At 46.0% G+C, this 21,905-nt stretch overlaps 2 protein-coding genes across 2 annotated transcripts in view; both read left to right on the forward strand.

Annotated features, from left to right (window-relative positions):
* The window catches only part of Hiw (MYC binding protein highwire), a 145,993-nt gene extending 133,669 nt beyond the window's left edge, over positions 1–12,324 (forward strand). Inside the window, 5 exon segments of the mRNA XM_077702493.1 lie at positions 1,987–2,094; positions 2,538–2,747; positions 5,265–5,372; positions 6,336–6,501; positions 12,116–12,324. Coding sequence (XP_077558619.1) covers positions 1,987–2,094; positions 2,538–2,747; positions 5,265–5,372; positions 6,336–6,501; positions 12,116–12,231 — 708 coding nt within the window. The 3' untranslated portion in view covers positions 12,232–12,324.
* A 3,673-nt stretch (positions 12,325–15,997) lies between these two features.
* LOC144174070 (COMM domain-containing protein 5-like) lies at positions 15,998–20,628 on the forward strand. Its single transcript, XM_077702494.1, has 7 exons — positions 15,998–16,196; positions 16,425–16,585; positions 16,641–16,669; positions 16,749–16,799; positions 16,861–16,956; positions 17,023–17,098; positions 20,455–20,628. Exons 1-7 carry the CDS (start codon positions 16,028–16,030, stop codon positions 20,566–20,568), a joined length of 696 nt encoding a protein of 231 aa, XP_077558620.1. The 5' UTR covers positions 15,998–16,027; the 3' UTR covers positions 20,569–20,628.
* Positions 20,629–21,905: the final 1,277 nt, after the last annotated feature.

Here is a 21,905-nt window from a genome sequence, read left to right on the forward strand (position 1 = left end):
CTTTCATGTCCTTTTGAACATGGGGCTTCTGGAAGGCCTTGCCTTGAAATTGGAGTGCCTTTTCAGCCTTTCTCTTTCCAGAAAACATCATTTTCAGCTCCTCCGTGAAGAGTACATACCCCCCTTTGCAAACCAAACGGAGGGGAGATGGGTTTCAATGGGCTTTCAATGCAAAGTAGGTTAGTTGGTTGGCTGTATCGCACTGGACAACCTCCTTTTGCAGTGTTGTCACCATGGCAACAAGTTAAGCATTTTTTAAACTTAAATTTGAACATTTTTGGCTTTTTTTTTTCATGTTTTATCTTGCCTGGCCCAGCAACTTAGTACTCATAGTGCAGGTGTTCATTGCCAAAAGTTTGCATACCACAAGGTTGAAAATGAGCTACTTTGAAGCTTGGTAGAGTATTCTGCATAACTCCCAACTTCAATGCAAGAGCATATTTTTTTTACTACTTTTGACATTCAAGGCATCCAATATTTCTCGCAGCACAGCCAGTATGCCCTGAGCAATGGTATCAATAATTTCCCTAAAAAAATCACTGTTAAATGCTGCCACAGTAACGTACATTTTTAACGCAGAGAGCATATTTTTATTCCTATATTACTAACTCAAACCTGTTTGCATGAAAATTACAAGTGCACGGGAAACGTTGCGCAAGAAAGGCGATATGGCTCGCGCGCATCGCAGCGCACGCTTACCGCGACATATCGAGCTTTGATTATACCTGATATGGCTGGTCAGGTCGCTTTTAAGATTAAAACTAACGTCGCAGGCATTAATTACAACTACTGGCGTTCAATCGTAACCGGTTGCCCAGTCATGTGATGCTCCAATGCGCGTCGGCTATGCCGTGCGCGCCGCAGCATTGGACGCGTCGACCGTTTCTTTCTCAAGGCTAGCGAGCCCACAGTCAAAACACAGCAATAACTAAGCGTGTAAACATCGCAAATCCGACTAAAAGTTCACTTCACGAACCGCTATCGCAAGCGCGCACACCGCGTCACCCTCCGGGGTCTGGCGACGGTGGAGTCACGCGCACCACGAAGCGTTCGATGACTTCCGCCTTTCGAGCCACACAACTTCCCGTAATCTGGCTCGTTATCTCTGGCATTCCCATCGCGATAACGTCCGTGTTGAATACCACAGATTGAACAGAAACTCGGCCGAGCGAAGCGGCGAAAATGAACTCAATCCGCTCGCTACGCAGCTCAGGCAGCCGCCATCTTGCGTTGCGCCCACGACATCCAATCAGGAGGGTCGTCGTTCTGCGCCCCGACCGGAGGACCAATAGCGCTTCAGCATCTATTTCTAGCTTCGTTTGTGCGTCGTTTCTTTTCTGCCGTTTGTGCGTTTGTGAATGAACGAAGATAAAAGAGACGAGCGGAACCGGAAAGACGATCGCTCGGCCGATCTAACCATATCAAAATGGCCGCGCCCGGTGGCACCGTTGCGGAGATAGAGCGCTCCGAAAATTGCCGTTTTTTCGCCCTTTTGCGCTGATAGTTTGTCACCGCGCCTGACAAAAGTATTTTTTTATGCCACTTTGCGACGCTTTTCAGCGTAAAAACTTTGCAGACGCACAGAATAGGAAACATAGAAGCCGAATATGCGGGTTTCAAAAAAACGATGTTTTGGTCATTTTTCCGAAGTTGAAAGCCGTGTCCCCCCTTAACTGCGCAGACTGTTTTGTGTCGCAGGCATTGCCCATCACAGTCCCAAAAGGCCACAAAAGCATTACTGCGTTTTTAAAAGGCACAGGCTTGTCTGAACGATTGTAGAGACACCATGTACCATTTCTCAATCGTCGTTTGGTTAGTTTACCTGTTCAGTTTAGGCTTTATCGCCCATGGTTTTGTTTGTGTAGTTACCTTTAATTTTTCTTTAACCCAAATATAACCCAAACGGCCCTCCTCCTATTTTGGACACTACCTCCATCTGAGACTGGGCACATAGCGACAACCCCTTCGCCTTAATAATCTGTGCAGCTTTCCTGTGGCCACGTGTTTCACTACCACTGCTGCAAGACGGTGCTCTCACGAAGTTGGTCGGGACCAAGGATCACCTTCGGCTTCTCCCTCTGTCCCATATGCAAGGTAACCGGGAACGGCATTGAATCCTACACAGCAAGGCGGTTAAATCTATGGCACGTTCAACAGATTGGCTGTTGCATAAATACCGAGCTCCTGAACATAACAGTCAAGACCACAGAATGCCCCAACTTGGGCAGATTAAATTCTGTTTCCATTTAAACCCATTGTCTGGATACCCCTTTTAGAGTAGCAAGAGCAGTGCTAAACTTCTTCCAATATTTGGCAAAAAGTTTTGAATACGGATCTTATTATGTGCGCAGTCGTTATTCCATTTTAAAACTCTTAGAAATTAACATGAGCTGTGTCAGCATGCCACGAGGCTTTGTTGGTGTATGACTGCATTTCAATCCGCAGGTGCATTCCCACCTAATTTTGGAGTCACGTAACGTTCAGCGTTGGCGCACACGTTGCTGCTTGGTGATTATGTCCCCTCTCCTCCCGTGCAGGCCCCCATGGAGCACCCGGTGCTCAGGGAGCTGCTGGAGCCCATCCGAGCGCTGTTTGAGGACGTCAAGCGCAAGGCCCTCATGCGGCTCGAGTACGAGGGGCTGCACCGCGCAGAGGCCATCACCACGCCGGGCGCCCGCTTCTACGACAACCCGGCCGCCTTCGCCATGGAGCGATACGCCTACTACGTCTGCTACAAGTGCAAGAAGGCAATGGCCCCCTCTTGAACGGGGCTTACGTTCCTCTCTAATGAGAAAACTGCCGCAATCACAAAGAAAACCCCTTTTCTGTAGCACATTATTTGCTCCTTAGTAGGTGTTCGCGAAATATGAAACTTACGAATACAATCAAATGTGAATAAGGCAAAAACTGCCTTTCAATGTCGAATTTAATATCAAAAGAAATGTGTACAAAACATGAAGTGACAATAGTTTTTATTAGCCTTTTAAATTAAATTGTTGCATAAATAGATAAATGTGGGGTTATTACAGTGTTATCATGCGGGATTAAAAGTAACTGCTCAACATGTTCAGAAAGTATGCACTTCCTATGCCCCCCCTCTCCCCGACAACACTTTTGCTTGAAGAAAACAATAATACAAAAAGAAAATCGCAAAAGTTCTCTTCACAAGACGAGCTGTTTATGGCTTCAAGAACTTCATTTTTTTATCGCGCTAGGACAGTTCTTGCCTCTCTCACATCGCAACATACTGTAGGGCAAACCACACTCGAAACTTTAATGGCCAAACTCAGAAAAATAAAAATAAAATGTTCAACGAAAGGCTGTTAGAAAGCACAATTGAAAGTTGGGCAAGTTGGGGATACATCCTGGGAAGAATCATGAAAAAAGACATCTATGTAGAAAAGAACACACAGAATAGCGCGCTACTAGCAACCAGCGGCTGTGTGTTCTTGCTACGTAGTCGTCTTTTTTTGCGCTTCTTCCCAGGATGTTAGAAAGCGGCAATCCTTTTTACTGGTAGGGGGAGGCACACCTAAGGCGGTAAGTTGGGCGAGTTGGTTACTGACTAAGGAAATCATCGTACTAGCGAACACTAAACAGCGACAAAGGAAAAGAGGCGACGAAACACGCTAGCGTGTGTTTCGTCGCCTCTTTTTTTTTGTCGCTGTTTAGTGTTCGCTAGTACGATGATTTCCTTAGTGACGCACACCACATGCACAGTACTACCTACTGCGTTATCTGCCCTAATCTCTTTCTTCAGGGCAAAACAAGGACTCTTGCTATCTGCAAGAAAAGTTGAAAACCAAACTGTGGTGGATACTTGTTGACGTTCTGATCATCACTCATCTGTTAGAACTTTCCATTGGGGTTTGTTATCATCTTCTGACTCGCTATGGTAGCCCCACTTGCAGGAATAAGGTACGATGCGCTAGAATCATGCCCAGCAAGCTTTCCCCAAGCAGCTGCCACGCTATGAAGAGAGTTCAGCACTATCAGCCTGCTACAATGCAGCGCCACCTAACATTTTTGGAAATAAACAATATCAAGCCTGTTGGAGACTGTCAGAATAGACACATCTACACACATCTTACAAGCAACACTTGACCTCTGGAAATATCCTTGTACGGAAACGAAACTGGCCGGTGAACAGCTAGCGGTGTTCAAGGCCGATCGGAAGCGCTCTCCTTGTCTGAACTGATATCCGACTACTTGGTGTTATCTTTTGACTTTCAGCTGAAGCTGTTATCGCAGAAGTAAGGCGTGGGTGAAGTGGAATCATGAGCAGTGTGCTTTTTTTGAGGAACAGTAGCGGGCGACGGAGGCGCCATGGCAAATCGGCTTGAAGTTGGGTAACTGCATAGTTGTGCCAAATATGAATTTCACAACCCAAGAACGAAACTGAAACTGCTGAAGACTGGCCGAAAATGCCAGGTCTACTTGTTAGACACACACAAGACCTTCACAAATAATCTGGCAGAATAAAGGGACCCTTTCTCTGAACAAAACATCACTAGTGAATAGTGGGTGTCATTTTCTGGTAATTGTCACCTCTCAGTGCTGTCGGATTATGAAGCTGGCAACATAATTTGGTATTTGACTTGCTAGGAGCCTTTCGATAAAAAAAAAATTGATGGTAATGCAGCATAACCACAAGCAGCATGCTTTTTTGTGAATGCAGCAGCCACGCCCCCTTTTGAAAAAGCACATGCACCTCAGCTTGCAAAAAAACGGCGTCAAAAAATCTCAATGTCGGTGGAGCGGGAAAATTTCAACTGATTCTAGAAGTGCAGTGCCTAGACTAACCACTGGGGGGGCATTAGGTGTACGAAAAACGACTACATGTCGAAATCGGCAACCTAAAGCATTGATCACCGGTGATCGATTTGAGTAGGTGCGGTAACGAAAGAGTTGAGCGGTATGCCTATGCATTGAGTTCTATGGGAGGCAAACTGATGGTCATATAAACCCACGTTGTATCCCATCCCATGCTATAAATGGTTACATTATAAATGGTCTACACTGTAGCAGACTAGCATAGCATCCACTTGTCACACTGGGGCAACGACACAGACACACATTTGTTTAAATAATCACCTAATGCTCATTACTTTTTCAATGGTGTGAGGTTGATCCTATGGAAGCTAAATTGAATTGTCCTTGTGCAGCGCAAAGAAGAGGCTATGGGCAGCTTGTGAGAGGTTGATGGCTGCGTTAGTGCTTCGTGTTAGTGATCAGCTAAGAAGATCCTGATGCACGCCTTGCAGGCTTACTATGGCGGGGAAGTACGTTGCGACATCGAAGCAGGTCCAGTGGACGAGTACAACCCTGCTGAACTTGTGTGTGGCGGCTGCTCGGACATCTCCAGAGCACAGGTATCTGGAGAGCTCTTTTTTATCTTCCTCGCTTTATTGCTGGAGGCCATAGGATGCCACATAGTGGCAACATCTGCTAGACAAATATTTACACTGTAAAGGCTGTGGGCAGTGGCTTAATGTGATTCCAGGCCGACCAGCTGGGGCAGACAATCTCGTCTTAGCCAAACAAAAGAGTGTTCGAACAGAAAGCAGACAGACACATGGACCTCTTGCATCAAGTGGCACAAGTGACCACATCACACCAGTAAAATCTCAATGATGCAATCACAGTGGATATAAAATTTCCTGTCCAAAGTGCATTCGATAGGCTAAATTCCAGCTGTTAGGAATGCATCCTGGAACCGGAAGTGTAGTACAAGTGAGGGCTTCTACTGCAGCAGGTATATGTTCTCGGGAAAACTTCTAACTCGCAGTGTAATTCGTGTATTCTGAAACAAATTGTACCGCATTTTACCGCTAAGACGTCTCTTTGATGGTGCTGGTTTTCACTTCATTCACTGCCACATTTAGTTAGAAGTCGCAGTTTCAGAATCCATAGTGTGAAGCCGGCACATTCGTAGCAGTTTGGCAGCTGGAAAAGATGCGCGAAAATTGCTCTGAATACCGTGAATTTTCTAAAACACACGTGTGTGTATGTCCCCTGTGATAGTACAATAATTCTTGTAAGTTCTATTGCACCTATTACCTAAAAACTGCTAAATTGTGATCGAAAACTATTGTATTTTGTATTGCACCTACTCAGAAGTGGCTGCAACTGCATCTCAGTTGTTTCGGCCACATTTTGACAATGATGTAACTCTTGCTGCCATTTTTTCACTGCCTTTAAAAAAGTAAGTGGCCTATGCGATGTGTGACGAATTGCAATGCCGTGCTTTCGTCGACGTCATTCGATTGATGCGCTCTGTGGTGAAACGGAGGGTGGTGGAAGTGAGTGGCCACCCCAATTCACCATGCCCGCAGATGTGCCCCAAGCACGGGACGGACTTTCTGGAGTACAAGTGCCGCTACTGCTGCTCGGTGGCCGTGTTCTTCTGCTTCGGCACCACCCACTTCTGCAACGCCTGCCACGACGACTTCCAGCGGGTGGCCAACCTGCCCAAGCAGCAGCTGCCCCGCTGCCCCGCTGGCAAGTGCACCCCTCTTCCCTCCTGTCCACCCTGAGCTCAGGCACAAGTTTGCAATCAAAAGTGGGAGTCCTGCACACCGTAGTGGATGGCTGGAATCAGCTTTTAAACTACTTGTGGATGGTGCGCTGCTTACGGGCATCGTTTGTTCTTTGCCTCCATCAAAAAAACTGCCGCTGCTGCCAGGAGCCAATACTAACCTCATACCTAAAACATAGTGCCTGTACCCTGAACACAAGTGTAGTGTTGCTTGCTTCGCAATGTTTTCTGTTGAAGCACTGAGGACGAGATTTTTTTAAATTCCAGTAATAGTTCCTGTATTCCACTCACTGGGAAGCCAACACAATCGGCTGTGTATTGAGGTCGAGACATGGGTCGAGAAATTGCGACTTTTGAGAAAAAAATGACTTTTGTTTTGTGTTGCATCTTCATTTTTGGTCTATAAACTGTTATTTCTGAAAAGAGCAGGTCGAAATTCACACGAGAAATTAGGTAAAAATGTTCGCAAGTGGACAGCGGCGGCGCGAGAAATAGCCAATACAGTTGAACCTCGATATAACGAACCTCGATTTAATGAAATTCGCGATATAACGAATTTTTTCAAGTTTTCTAACAAAATTTTGCTAAATGCATGTATTTTTGTCTCGATTTTACGAAGTAATTTTGTGCGGCGCTTTCGATTTAACGAAGTCACGGCAAGAAAGGAAGAACGAAATTCCGGTCGAGGCACGTTTTATTTTGCCTCTCAGGCCCTACATTGAAAAAATTCAGTGCTCAAATTGACTCTTGAAGGCTCAAATGATAGAAAAGCGGTGAAATCTACGGTTAACAACAATTAAAAGCGAAGAACGAAGCTGCACAAACCGCTAGCGGTCATAGACGGTTTAATAGTGCGGCCACTATTTTGACGTCTCCATCGTTGCCTACGCCAGCGCCCTCTATGCTTAGGCTACCGAAGCCTATTTCAAGCTTTTTTTTTCAACGCGTCATTGCTCACGGTGCTGCTGCTCTAGGTTGTGCTCGCTGATAACCAAATTAATATTTTGTTCGTGCATCGTTAGGTGAGTTTTGTAAGCAGCATGAGCACTCCAAGAGAAAGAAAAGTGTTCCGAACAAGAGCCTGAGGAAGTTCGGTGAAACTGACAGCCACCGAAGTGTGATGGATGCCATCGATGTTCTGCGGAGGCACGCAGGTGCACACGAATGTTAAGACCTTGTTAGCGCTGTCAGCATACGACCGTCACGTAAAGCCCGCCCTGGTCAAGAAACGCCAAGCACTGCTTACGGACTTCTTCACTACGGCTTGAACATCGAGTGCTGGTGGCAATAAATTGCTCTCTTTGAACGTGGTCATCTTCATTTCACCAGCGTTCATTAGACAGCTGCGGTGCGGAGAAATCAGTTTCGTAAGGGCTCAGTGGGCATAAAAGTAATTGCTTAATCGAATTTGGCCGGAAGAATTTTATTTAATGTAAGCTTTCCGCTTTCCGGAGTACGTAAGCGCTGCTCCACACAGTGAAGCGGTCCGCGTGTACTCCGCTGAACTCGCAATCATGGCTTTATCTCGAGTGTTGTGGTTGCATCACGCGCCTATACTGCAGAGCCTTTGTACATGAAAAAAGTCTTTCGAAAGTTTCATAGCAGCCTTCCGCTGTTGGCCCGCCGCGCCTAGGCCCCTAAGCCTACCACTGAATAGACGAAAAGAGGCGTAACTTCGAACGAGCACCTCGGCGGGGTGAGGTTCACGGGACATGGACGCGGGCGCGGGTTCAATTGACTATAACAGCGGCATTTAGTAGTGACCGAAATGAAAAAACAAAAAGTGGAAACCTAGTCTGCTATCATATTTAATGAGGCGTTGCGGAAAAAGCACCGGTTTTACGATGACACATGAACTACCGTCGGCTATCCGAATTCCATTGCCCAAGTGTTGAAACTCTTAATTCACACAATTTTCGCGGCCAGTTTTAGTACAAATTTCGCTTTAATTGGAGAGGTAACAACATAGCAGTTGTTGCCTGGCGAGGGCCAAAGTGTTAAAACCCCAATAACTGGTTAAATGAACCGTAAATTCGAAACCTCGATTTTACGAAATTCTCGATTTAACGAAATTTGCGGCCCCAAGTACGACTTCGTTATATCGAGGTTTAACTGTAGTCGCGAAAAGTGCGCCCTGCTCACGGCCATCCTACGCAGGAGCGCGGCGCCGCCCGCCATGTGCGATCGGCTGCGCGAGCAGTGGTGGCCATCTTCTCCGTTTCCCACCAGCCGTAGTCTCGTATTTTTGCATAAAATAAAAGAAAAACAAGAGAAAGAACGCGTATGTCAAGCATTTTTAATCACGCACCGCGGAACACGTGGCTGCCATTGGACGGCACCTGACAGCGGTCCGATCCAATGGCCGCGCGTGTCCGCGAGTAGTACTGTTCGATCATTTTTGCGAAGGTTTCTCAGCATTTTTGCTTGATGGCCAGCCCGAAAAAGCGTGATTTCGCGGCCCGGAAGTATCGAACTATACGCAAGTACCGAGGAAGGCGGCAAAATGCGCTTCAGAAAGCGATCGGGACGGCCACCGTCCTTGACGCTCCCCCGGCCGCTAGGCCTAACGCCGCCGCCGATCACCGCGGCCGTGGTTGTGATATGAACTCTGATGTGGAATTCGTGCCGTGAACGGCCAAATTACAGTCATGGAGTGTTCTAACGACTTGCTATGCTTTGTACAAGAGGTTCTCTTCACTGTGGCGCAGTTTCGTGCGGTGACAATCGCTTTTCCGTGAATACAAATGTCTAAAACTTTCAAACTCAATTTTCTCATTTTCGAATTTTTGGTAACTTTCCCGTTTTGTGGAAAGTTTCTTGGAAACTTATAATTGATCTACGATTACGAAATTTCGCACACGCATAGTTGAAGATATGTAGAGTGCAGTTATCTATTTGAAACTAAGATATTTCACAAAATAAAATACGAAAGCGCCAGGTTATTGTTTCAGGGTATTGCGAACAAAATTAGCTGTACTTTCGTAATATTTTTTGCGTATTTCCAGTTCTTTCTCGCAGTTTTTACCTAGATAACTGCACCCTGTTGTATCCAGAGGATTAAATGAGCTACAGCAAGATGCTTTTCAAGAATATTTGCTATATGTAAAAGTTTCCACAAAAATTAGCACAATTTGCTGTTGTCTATGAAATAACTAAAAAAATATTACAGCCACACAAAACCTAATGGCATATTTGAAATCTGCATCAAAAAATCTATTGCTGTCTGAATTTTCAAACTTGCAGGGCAAATAATAATAAAAAGTTGTTTCGGGGAGCATCTCCCCTTTTAGGGGGCAGACTGGTCTTAGAGCTATTTTTTTTATTTACCAACCAATTTTAATGAAACTGCACTGCGTTATAGAGTTTTTTGTGCTGATTTCAAATCTGTCATTAAATCTTTAGTAAGTTGATTATATTTTGAGTTAATTAATGATTAATTGCCATTATTTTGGGTCACAGTTACAAAATAACCACTCCATACAGAATGGCAATTACTGCGTGGCTAGGCAGACAAATGACTAAAGAATACAACATAGGAAGTACTTTTTTGATTCAGCTATTTTTGGTCTTTTTACAACACAGGGGACTTCGCTTCTCCCGTGCTTTGCCAGAAATTGCTCGCAGGTGGTGCCAATTGAACACAATAATAATTTTCCAAAGCCTCCATTTGAAAAATTTGTTTCCAACATTGTATTCTCCACACATTTCGGTATCAGAAGCAAAAGGAATTAAAGTTGTACCTGCTCTGGGTGCCAAGATATCTGAGGATGAAATGCTAGCTTTGCATTGCAAGAAAAGTGCTGTTTCACCATCGAATTCTGCGCTTACTGAGCTGTAGAGTGCACTTTAAAATGCTATTATAATATAATAACAACAAAATATGGTGCCTTTTGATGAGGAAATTTACAGACTGATAGAAAAATGGCTGTGGAGGCCAAAAATGACATTTTTGAGAAAACGCTTTTTTTGACCGTTTTTCGGCCCCAAAGACCCAACTGCCCCCTTAATGTCGCTACCCCAGGATTGTTGATCAGCTACACTGCAAAAAAGTCTTGCCAAAACCAATTTGTTTCTCTGATGCATCACTGAATGTAGTGCTTTTTGTGGCAAATAACGTGGGCAGATTTGTAGTTTTAAGCTTGCCCTTCACTTTTTTTTTCCTTAAAAAAAACTCCTAGCTGGTAGCCTTAAAGATGGTTATCCTAATTACTATTTCACAAACAGCTGGGCATTTGTCTTTCAAAGTGGTGAACCTTCATGTACAAGGAGGACATGATTCCTCATAACAAAAAAGGGTGTTTGACATTACAGTCAACCCCGCAGAATGAAATTTTGCAAGTACGAAATTCCCGCGGCAATGAAATATTTTTGGGTCTGCGGTGAGCGTCCATAGAAACCCATGTATATCATATCTCGCAGCTACGAAATGTTTTTGGGAAGCGATGCCGCATTAACGAAATTCACTGCAAGTCCGGTTGGCAGCTTATCTATTCATTTGAGGCTAATAGGGTCCAAAAAGTGCTCAAGTGCATTTTTTGCAGACTCGGAGTGGGTTAACTTCTGCGACAGCGCGCTTGCATGGCCGCCACCATATTTATTTACAAAAGAAACCCTGCAGAATGTGGCCATGGAGGCAGCCTCACAGCAGCGCCACCAGGGGGCGACACATGGTGACTCACGGCACGGCTTTGGCTTCGGCTACGCTGGCCGGCTACCACAGAACAGTGCGCATGCATTTGTTTGGGTGTGGCGATCGGCAAGATGCCTCTGCCAGCCCAAAAGTGGAATTTTTTATTGCTACAAGATAAGGCAGCCATCATTGCTGAAGTCAGTGGCCCAAGGGAGTATAATGCTGACGAGTTTGGAACTGCCTGTAGCTCGCTCTACTATTTTGAAAAGAAAGGACTCCTCTCTTCATCGCAAAACAAAACAGTGATGGCTGTGGCCCTTCCGGACATCAATAAAGGGTGCTCACTTGGTTTTGTGAACGGCATTGGAACAATGAGGTGCCACTCTCTGGCAAAGTTCGTCAACAGAAGAAGCTCGATTTTGCTTGGCTTGTGTGCTCGGACATGCTCTGTGCCGAGGACCAGGGAGAGAAACGTGCAGAGAAGCAGAACCCGCAGGATAGTTTGGGTGCATTTGACACGATTTAGTCATTCTTAGGCACGCGAGATGACTAGCAATGAACCACTTCTTGCAGTGTGAAAGCTGAGCTGTGAAGTTGCTGGAAGGTAAGGCCTGGAAAGTAGTGTAACAAACTTTTGGAAATAAATTTTCAGTTTGTGGGTGATTTTTTTGTCATTTATGTCTTATTCTCACAGCCACAAAATTTCTGAAAAGCGAATTTTTTGGCTTTTCTTGGCGGATTCCTTATTGCAGGGTTCAACTGTATTGCGATGCGAAACATTCAATAAAATCAAGTGTGCTGTGGAAGAGGAATGAGGCAGCGAATGTCAAAACATCATTTGTATTCAATGGGTGCCAGAGCTGTAGCTCCGAAATAGTGGAGTGATGGTGGGTAGTAAGCTGCTTTTACTGAACGCTAAGTGAAGCTTTTGCGGGTGCTGTGTGCAGGACCCAAGGCCAAGCAACTGGAAGGTGAAGAGTGCCCCCTGCACATCAAGCATCCCCCGACTGGCGAAGAATTCGCCCTGGGGTGCGGAGTGTGTCGCAACACGCACACATTTTAGGACACATGTGATCTTGAGGAAGCCCTGGCAGGATTCCTTCTTTTTCTGGTCATGTATTATATATGGAAATAATATACAAGTTTATGCATTGCCTCCTTGTCATGCATACTGACATTAGCTCTGTGCATGATTGGGGCTGCAGATATCGTTGGGGCCCCAAAAGTGTGCAGATACCTAACTAGGTAAGTGGTTAGGAATTTCACAATCACTCAAGTTAGCATGTGAAGGTTGGGCATAGCGATTTCCTTGGGACCACAGGACCGCATCCCCAACAGCGGAGATGCAGGGACTCCAAGCAGTGCCATCCTGCAGGTTCGTTTTTGCTCATGCATCAGAGCTATCAGGATGACATGGGTGGGAATCATCTCTTGGTTACGGCCCAAATGACTGGCGCCGCCATCCTCCCCTCCTCCTCACTAGCCAAACCCGCGAATGGCAGATGACACCATGCACGGAGTGCCGAGGCATTTGTGGCTGAGTTTTTTTTTTTTTTTTTTATTGATTTACTCATACTGTTGGCTGGTGAGGCCGATACAGGGTGGGGTTACAAAATTCTTGTAATAACATATAAGCGTGCATAAGCATGCACAAAAACCTGTTACCTGTCTCCTCCCATCGTGTTTACACTTGAGCCAACTCAACGTTGCCAGCCTTTCGCTATAAAGGGAGGGAGAACTGTGTGTGCTAAATTTGCCAGCCTTCCTGAGCAAACTCTGTTCCTTGTGATCGCCAGCTCTGACGCCTAGATTTGCCTAGCTGCTGCTTTTTCGGAAATCCATCATTTCACAGCTGGGGCTTCATGGAACTTCAGTTCTGTGATGCCAGCTCTTCCCCACATTGGACTACAAGGGGCTCACAACTTTCTTTGTAGGTTTTGTATTTTCTCTTTTTAAGATTCCATTTGATCAATTGCCTCTATTCACGCTATTATAACACTTAAATCTGTTAACTCCGACAATCATGCATTTCTGTGCGAATGGAGGGCGTTACACAGTCTGTCTGTTCATGTGTGTTTATTTATCACTGTTGTTGTCATTATTTTCGCTCTTCCTTTTTTTGTCTTGGTTATTTGGAGGGGCTGTACAAGATTGATATTTTTGTATTTGTTGATATCACTTCTGTATTCCTTATCTTTCTTCTTTCGGTATTTCCGTTTTTTCTAAATTATGTTCTACTAATTATCTTTACCTGCGCTTTGTAGCGATCAAGTATATTAACTCCGCCAATTCGCATTTCTGTGAAAATGCAGGCCTGCACAAGTGGCGCCGTACGTGGGGTGCTCGGCGGTTGTGTATGTTCACTCTAGAATTGGCCAACAACGATAGGCTGCTCTTTTTGTAAATGCGATTGTATGCCTCGTGACATAAATTGTATATTAAAGTTATATGCTGGCTTCCGCTTCGCAAAAGAGTGCAACAGAGTGGTGGTGGGGTCCCTTTATGCATAGGGTAACCACTCTCCTGGAGGTAGGAAACGGGACACACCAGCAGGGGGGGTGGGGGGGAGTGCAGACGACAAAAGGTCTGCTAGAGCAACGCCACCTGTGTAACATGTTATGCAACAGGCAGTGCACTGCCTGTTGCGTCATCCAAAAATGGCCAAATAGCCACTCTCTTGTTGCTCTCTCCAGCCCTTTTCTATGCTCCAGCCTTTGCATGTGCTATCGTCTCTGGCAGTATCCCGCTTGGCACCACCGCTTTTCAGAAACTATATGAAGCAACTTTCACAGTTTGTCCAGCCTTTGCAAGGTGGTGCTCCTATGCATCTATGCTTTCTTGGTGTCTGCCGGTCAGGCTGCGGTGTCAAGCTCAAGTAATGACATAAGGCGGGATGCCCACCTCAACATGGCACACCACAGATGAGCGACCAAACCAACCAACCAAACTAGGCATCTTTACTGTTCTGATTGGAAAACGGGTGACGGCAACAGGCAATATTTGTGGGCTAACATACGGGATAGCAGAGGGCCCCGGCTAGCTTTGCTAGAGAACGCTACATGCCGTACACTAGCCCTGCGGAATCTCAAGACTCGCGCACGGGTTCAGGTACTCACATGCGGTAGACAGGCTCCGGCAATCCAAAGTGAGGCTTTATTGCCTGGCAGATACAGGGCATATACCAGACAACACGACCATCGCTTGCGGGGAGACAGTGGCTCCTGTCGCTCGCTCAAGCCGCGGGACTCGGACCTCAATATCCGTCATCACGGCCACGGGAGCAGGGGAGGGATACCGTGCGACCGATCAGGACAGAATGTGACGCGCCGGCTACCAGCTCGCAAAAACATGTGCAGGCGAGGCGTAGGGAAACAAGGGTCCCCACAGAACCTTCGTGGCCTTGGGGGCATGGAGAAAGAAATATATATAGAGGCGAAGCACCAGATAGCATCACAATGAAAACCAACATGGACTACAGAGCTTCGCAGCTGCAACTGCGAATAAAGTAACAGCGGTACCTGATGGACAAAGCGATAGCGGCTGCAGTTCACTTTGTGGCTGCGCTGTGGAATGCTGATTGCAGCAGCCGCACATTTCTTCTCCTACAATAGGTGCTTGCGATGTAATATAACTGCCCTAGAAAGAGAAGTTTTCCTTCCTGTTGTGTTCTTACTGCGTGCATAGGGAATACCTGCTTGTCTCGTGTTCTGGATGCCCAGGGTTTGACTCCCGTCCATGGGCATTTGCAGGGGGGTGCAAAAGGAGCACTTGCCCCCCCCCAGCCACCCCAGAACATTTGCCCGGCTTCCTTGCCCTGTCTCTCTTTCCCCTCAAGACGAAATCCAGCCGACGCTACCATCTGGACACAAACGTGCCCAATTTTTTTTTTTTCGACTCTACTTTTATTCTCTTTTTGCCATTGGCCATTTTAGTGTCATGCCCCTGTCACAACACCGTATTTTTGACCATCCGAGTCACCTAGTGCTTTCGTAATAAAAGCATTTTATCTGCCATAAACAAAAGGTAAGTATCAAGTGTGTGTGTGGCCATGCGGGGTCAGGCCGATTCATGCAACTGCTAAACCCACAGTTGCTGAAGGCAAGGTGCAGAGGAAACGTGCTTATTATAGATAGCGTAACGGTAATAAAACGAGCTTGAGGCCTGATCTTGGCAACGATCATTGGCGTAATGATGTGGAAGAGTTGGGTGGTCTATAAACCACAATATCAGATGACGCCTTATCACCTGCAAAGGCATCACGCCTGATTCGCAATGTGCCACATAATCTTGTGGCTTTTGCAGTGAAGCTGTATACCTCTGGCCCCTGCATGCAGTCTCTGCATGTGTTGCCAGGGTTGGTGCCCCATCCTGAAAATGTTTGTGCACAGACAACTGGGCTGCAGGGAGAGAGAGCTCGGTGCGGCAGCAGCGCAAGCATGGAGGGTGGAGAGAGAGTGGCGTCGGCGAGAATGTGGCGTCGTTCGCTTCCCGCCGTCGATTACATGGATACCGGCCGTGAAGACTCGGCAGTTTCGTATACTTCACTGCGTTTCGGTCAATCGTGTTTTGTCTCGTGAACGTGTGTAATCCAATGAAACCGGAACAGCTTCGATGATTAATCCGCCACCACTCCGGCCCACCAATACTTTTTCTTGTTGCAGCTGGTAGTTGGAATAGAAATACTTCAGAGCATAAAATTCATTATAGTTTTTATTTGATGAGTTTGACCCCAGAGTTGCACCAGAGGTCTTCTTCCAGTAACTCTGGAGTTACTTTCCTCTGGAATTCTTTCCTCCATGCTGGAGTTGAACGACCCCAATCAATCATTAGTTCGCTCTAATCCAAGCCAAAACAGTTTCATGTCCATAGAAATCCACACGGTACGAAGGCTTTTAAACATGGCGGCGGGAGTTGGCAATGCCTCTGAAAGGGCATTATTTTTGGGGCCAACCGTTCCCAAGGAAGTTAAATGCTTGAAAAAATTGCTGCCGAATATCGAAAAGCAGCTTTTCCGTAGCCTCCTGAAAGGTAAGAAGCTGCCCTTAATCTACGATACGCCAATGTAAACTCAAGTTTTTAGGGGGTGTGTCGGAGTTGTGAAACGCCTCAAGTTGTGTAAATAATGACAGCCGAGCTCGATGTCATTTTTAGATCCGCTTCCGGTAGGGTTGGTCCCTGCACGATATAGTCATCTAGCTGTTCAGCAGTTTTGAGTGAGTCTTGTGTTATCTTGTTCACGATTATTTTCGCTTTCAGTTGCCGTTGCGGACTTCGAAGGGCGGGAGGTTAGTCCCGATGTTTACGACGACTTGAGGTCTCGTTCGGCCGATCCGGACTCCTTGGATGAAATATACGGCGCGCTGCATATGCTTCTCCGGGCTGCGTTGAAACTGCCGCCTACGGTATTAAAGCAAGAGGTATGTGGAGGTCCTTTTGTCTTTCGGCGTCTGAAGGCTTTCGCCTTTTGAACAGGCCTTCCGTGAAGACCTCGATGCCCTGCGGTGAGTTGCCTACGGCTGTTCGAAAGTTCCTTGCTCGTGACGAGTTTAGTAATGGTCTGTTTTCTTTTTTGTCGTTTAGTATTCCACCGGAATTCGCCGGAGATTTAGTGAGCGTCGTCTTCGGTTCCAGGTGCGCGCCATTTCGGTGACTTAGTTTAGCATGTCCCACACCCTGTAATTTTGTTCCGCAGGAGAAGCAACATCGACCAGCACAGCCTTGAACAAGGTCCGAAGTACCCAACACTAAAGAACCTGGAGTGGAGGGTTGACGTTACCATTTCTACCAAGTGAGTTAATTGGCAACGCGCGACTGCCCGGCAGCGGCCTTAACTGATGCACTGCGCCTGTTCCAGTGTACTGAGCAGGGTGCTTGAGCCTACCATACTCATGGACCTGGAGACGTCGGACGGCAAGGCTCATTCTTTCGAAGTGAGCTCTTTCTCTTTTCAGTTCCCCTAGAGAAAATGGTAGCTGGTGCCAGCTGGTGCACGTGTATGGTTAAATTGGGCCAACTGCCCCAGCTGGTAATTTAAGGTGAAGCGGTTTTAGAATTAAAAGAAAAGTTGACTAGCAGCAAGTACACATTGAATAGTTCCCGTGTACGAAATATTTTCGCAATACATGCAATAGAAGCGGCGCAATGAGCAAACAAAAGTGGCCCGATGCCCCGCCCCCATCTCGCCGCGCGATGCCGGAAGACCGAAGAGTGCGGGCGAAAACCGGCTGAAAAACGTCATACCTGGACTTCCGGCCGGATCGGCCGCCTCGGCCATGCTCTTTTCGCCGTGTTTCCTTGTGAATGGTACTTGTTGTTGTGGTTGATAGCACTCATTTGTACAATTTTCGTGTTCAAAAAGTATGCACGAACGCCAAACGAGGCATACGTTATCATGCCGTATTCTTAAGCAGAATAATGCCACGCCGGGATGCTTGATAACATACGGAAGCGACAGCCGAGGTGGCTGTGCTTGATGACAGAGAATATACTACACTACGTTAAATACTTTGTAAACCGCTCCAATGCGTTTTTTTTTTTTTATGCGACGGACGTGAATGTTCACATTAGATTCTAGATTTAGGAAGGATGGGGAATACTGCTGTACTTTGGCCGGGGATGTTTCGTTCCATTCCAGAAACCAAGTCACACTTGTTCAGGAAATACTTGTTTCGTTACACGCGTCGGTTTTCTTTCCCTATGGGCTCAGGACAGTGTCCAAAAAAACAATTTTTTGGCGAAACTAAAACAAGGGGCCAATCCTGATAGAAGTTCTCTCCCGACTAAGAGGTAAACAGTATTCCTACAAAGTAAAAGAACCAAGAAAACCAGATTACTTATTTTGCAAGTATACATGTCACGATAAGTTGGTGTTTGTCTGGAATTAAAAAAAAAAAACACCACTCCGAACCACCACCGTGCCATAATTTGTGTTGACTGCGGGGGCCTAATTTTTTGCCTAAGATTCTGTGTGGCTGCATAATATAACCTGGCAAGCACTTGTTGTCACTGAACCTCAAGTGTGCTCCAGTGATAGTCGGTTGTCACTGAATCTCAAATGTGCTCCAGTGATAGTCGGTGATATATATAATGATGATACTAAAAAAAATTAGAAACGAAGAGTAAATATACGGCCTCTGTCCGACTAGCGCGGTAAATGCTTAAATCTAGAAATGCTGAAACAGGCCAACGATTCATTATCACAAACGTTTGGCGATTGTTACCTGAAGTAACGTAACTACAACGTAACTGCCTTGTCCGACTGGTCTGTTAATTATAACGAGGTGGCCGTAATATTGCAGCAGAATGCGCAACGCACAAGCGAAAATCAAGCCCTACTACAGCCAATAATGCTGAGCAGGCACTAGTATGTGCAGTGTTTTCAGAATAAATGCATGTGAAGCAGTAAGCAGTGCAGCTAGCAATCGCAATTGAAGTGCAGCTAGCAATCGCGGAGGCGCCGTAGCGCCGCTGCCGAAATGGCGCGCGCGTGTGAGTTTGTGTACGGGGATGAGTAACGGGGCTGGGGTGGGCGACAACGAACAAAGGAAATGCGGAAGCAGAGTCTGCTTGTTGGTTTATGCGTGTACCGGCAAGATGTGTCTCGCATATACGTTTACAGCGCATGAACGCTATTTTTTCGCGCAGTGCAAGTACGTGCTTTTCGCTGGTAGATTGTTTATAAAACGCCCATTAATCTTCGGCATAAATGGTTTTGTGTATAATAAAAAACAGTTAAGGCAGTACCTAATATTAACATAAGGTATAAATTCCCCCTATGCTGGTTGCCTATTTCAAGAATATTTTGATGGAACCCACTAGTCGACGTCACAGTCACTGCTTTGGGGTTCTCTGTCGTGTAAAGCAAATTTAAGCTCCAAGATAATTGAACCAACAGCACGGGAAATATATAAAACAAACTTCCAGTCATGTGCGAAAATTAAACTGCAGGCTAAATTGCCGCAAAGGCAACCGTGCGATCGTTCGCAATGCTTCCGACAACCCGCGCGGCCGAAGGGTGTCCTCCTTTGACGTCATGACGGGCGCAACCAATCAGGGGCGTCAAAAGACGAAAAGCGCGCGTCTTTCAAACGGGGCCGCGCTTTTTGCAAGATAAATGCCACTTGGACTCATGTACGATAAATTTCAATGTGATATTCGGAATCAGCGCGCAAGAAACTATATAACTGTTAATCTAACTCAAATTTTTTGGAAAGCGCTTCAGCTTCCCTTTAATGGTTACACAGAGTTGTGACAGACCAAATGTGTAGAGTAAATTTGCCCTTGTAAGTAGTGTAGCCATGGGGCAGTGTATGGTGTATTGCAGTTATGCAAGCTCAGCCCAAACTGCCTTAACATACTGAGACTCTTGATTATCAGCCTTGGTCTCACTGTGGGTAGTGTGCATGTAGTCAGAGGACTCTCCTCACCATGGGAATATATGCAGAAAATAGAAAATGAATGCCAGATTGCTTCTCGGACTACGGCGAGTCTGAGACTGAATTGAGGATCCCCAGTGTCAACCATCATGCATTCTTATTGTTTTCTTACAGTAGGGCAGGATGAAAACAGTAGTGGTCACATGATTAATGATTAACCTTGCCTTGCTCATAATCCCTATCAGCCTTGTGTTTTTTTGTCACATATGGGACTGTGGGTGATTGGCAACTGCTTTGGGACACGAGTCTGCTTTGACTTGTCTGCTTTGAATGCATTACTGACAGTTGTCTAGAAATGTTGTATTACATTTTCAGCTTAATCTAATATTTTAGCGCAGCCCATAAGATGAGAAAAAGAAAGATGAAAAAGATAGAGATAGACCACCCAGTGGTTAGCTTTTCTAGACAAGCAGTGACCCTTGCTTGGCCAGCACACCTACTATGGTAAATTCACCCTCAACCGCAAAATTTTGAGAAGGCTGCATAGTGTTTTTTTTTAGTCATACAGCTGCTTTTTTCCCCCTTTGCAACATTTTCAACTTACAGCATGCTGCATAGGATAGTATTGAATCTTTTCCGCAACATATAGCTGCCATTCCAACCCGAGTAACTCGGCGGGCGAGTCTTCTGCTTCTTCTGTGCTCCAAGTTTTATAAATTTTCCCATCTCAGTGCCCCTAAGTTATTTTTTGTGGAGGCTGATGGTGTTCTTTCTGTTGGTTCAGTGTCAGCTCGTGCCCTGCTTATTGCCTTTTTTGTGCTAAACACGATGCCAGAAGGCCCGTTGTGCATAGCACACATCTCTCCAGTGCAATTACGGATTACTGATATGTATGAACACTCCTCCCATAGGTGCAGAGAGTTGAGTTCCACAAGCTGCGTCATGCAGTTGCCACAGCGTTGAAAGAAATGGAGGAACTTGAAAAGAAAGTTGAGAAGATGCCTGTGCACTCTCTGCAGTGGTAACAGGTGCATGTGCAAGGAGATTCAACATGTTTTGTACATTAAAAAGTGACCTAGAAATGAGTTTTCTTTTTCTGTATCGCAGTTTTTTTCCGGTGTTTACTTTTATACAGTATAAGACATACGATTACAGCATCATACATGTGTACCGTAATTGCTCAATCATCAGTGTTAAGTCTAGCCAAGATGTCTGTGTAAAGCGCTAACCACATGGAGCGATTTTTCCAGCGACGCAACGAGCAACGCGACTAGGATCCGCAGTCGCTGATCCGAAGTCGCTCGCCAAGGCAACCACATGACAGCGACGGCTCGAGCGACTGAGGACGGCGATTTCAATGTTGCCGCACTGCACATCGTAACGCGTTTGGTACGCTGGTTGTTTACAAACATTTTTTTGTTCATTTGTCATAAAAACCATGACTAAAAAGTATTACACCCTTCTACCTTGCTTTTTGCACTTCATTGCATCTCTAAAACTGGTTTGGGTTAGCGATAGCGCGCGCTTTTCGTTCTGTGCCTCGTCTCTCGGCTCCAACATGAACGCCGTGAAGAATTCGCTTTCTTGACGTCGTTTTTGCCACACTAGTCTCGCCCAGTGTGTGCGGGAGCCTTCTTGCTTCTGCTTCAGCATGTACACAAGCTTTGCCATGCAAAGCTTTCTTTGCCGCTGCATCGCAAATGCTGTCTGCGCGAATCTCCCTCCCGTTCTCTTCCAAAACCGGAGGTTGCGTGCTTACGTAGGGGCTCTCCTATTGACTAGTCGCTGAGGCCACTTCCGGGAGGCGAGCGACTGTTTCTGGCGACACAGAACCAAACGATTCGATGAGTGACTTGGTCCGCGGCAAAAAGTAGTTCGTCGCTAGTCGCGTCGCTCCCCAAGTCGCTTGCAAAATCGCTCCATGTGGTTGGCGCTTAAGAATAGGCCTACTATTATTTCTTAGTTCGGCCATGTTGGATCATCTTATTTATTAGGTCGCTTCACCGTCATTGTTCCTTGACTCTTACAATATGTGCAAGGTTCGAACGTAGATTTTCTTCACACGAGGGCAACAAATGGTTAATTGAGAAAAAAAGGCCAGCGTCTGGCATTTGTAGCAGCAAAAAGCTCCTAAACCTCCCTTTGGCTGACACGTAGCACATATCGGTGTATTGGCCGATGCTTTCTCGAGGCTTTCCGATATTAGGCCAACTGTTACGCCTTAATGTCTAACAATGTTTACATAAACCCGCAGCTTGATGTATAACGAGTTTGAAATTGCTTGACATGTTGTTAGGCTTAACGTTAAGGCTCCCACAGTGTTAAGCCTCATCCAACAATGCACATACCCGCAGATGTGCAT

This window comes from Haemaphysalis longicornis, unplaced genomic scaffold (genome assembly GCF_048455015.1).
Source record: "Haemaphysalis longicornis isolate Haplotype H1 unplaced genomic scaffold, Haemaphysalis longicornis Haplotype H1 scaffold_3, whole genome shotgun sequence".
NCBI lineage: Eukaryota > Metazoa > Arthropoda > Arachnida > Ixodida > Ixodidae > Haemaphysalis > Haemaphysalis longicornis.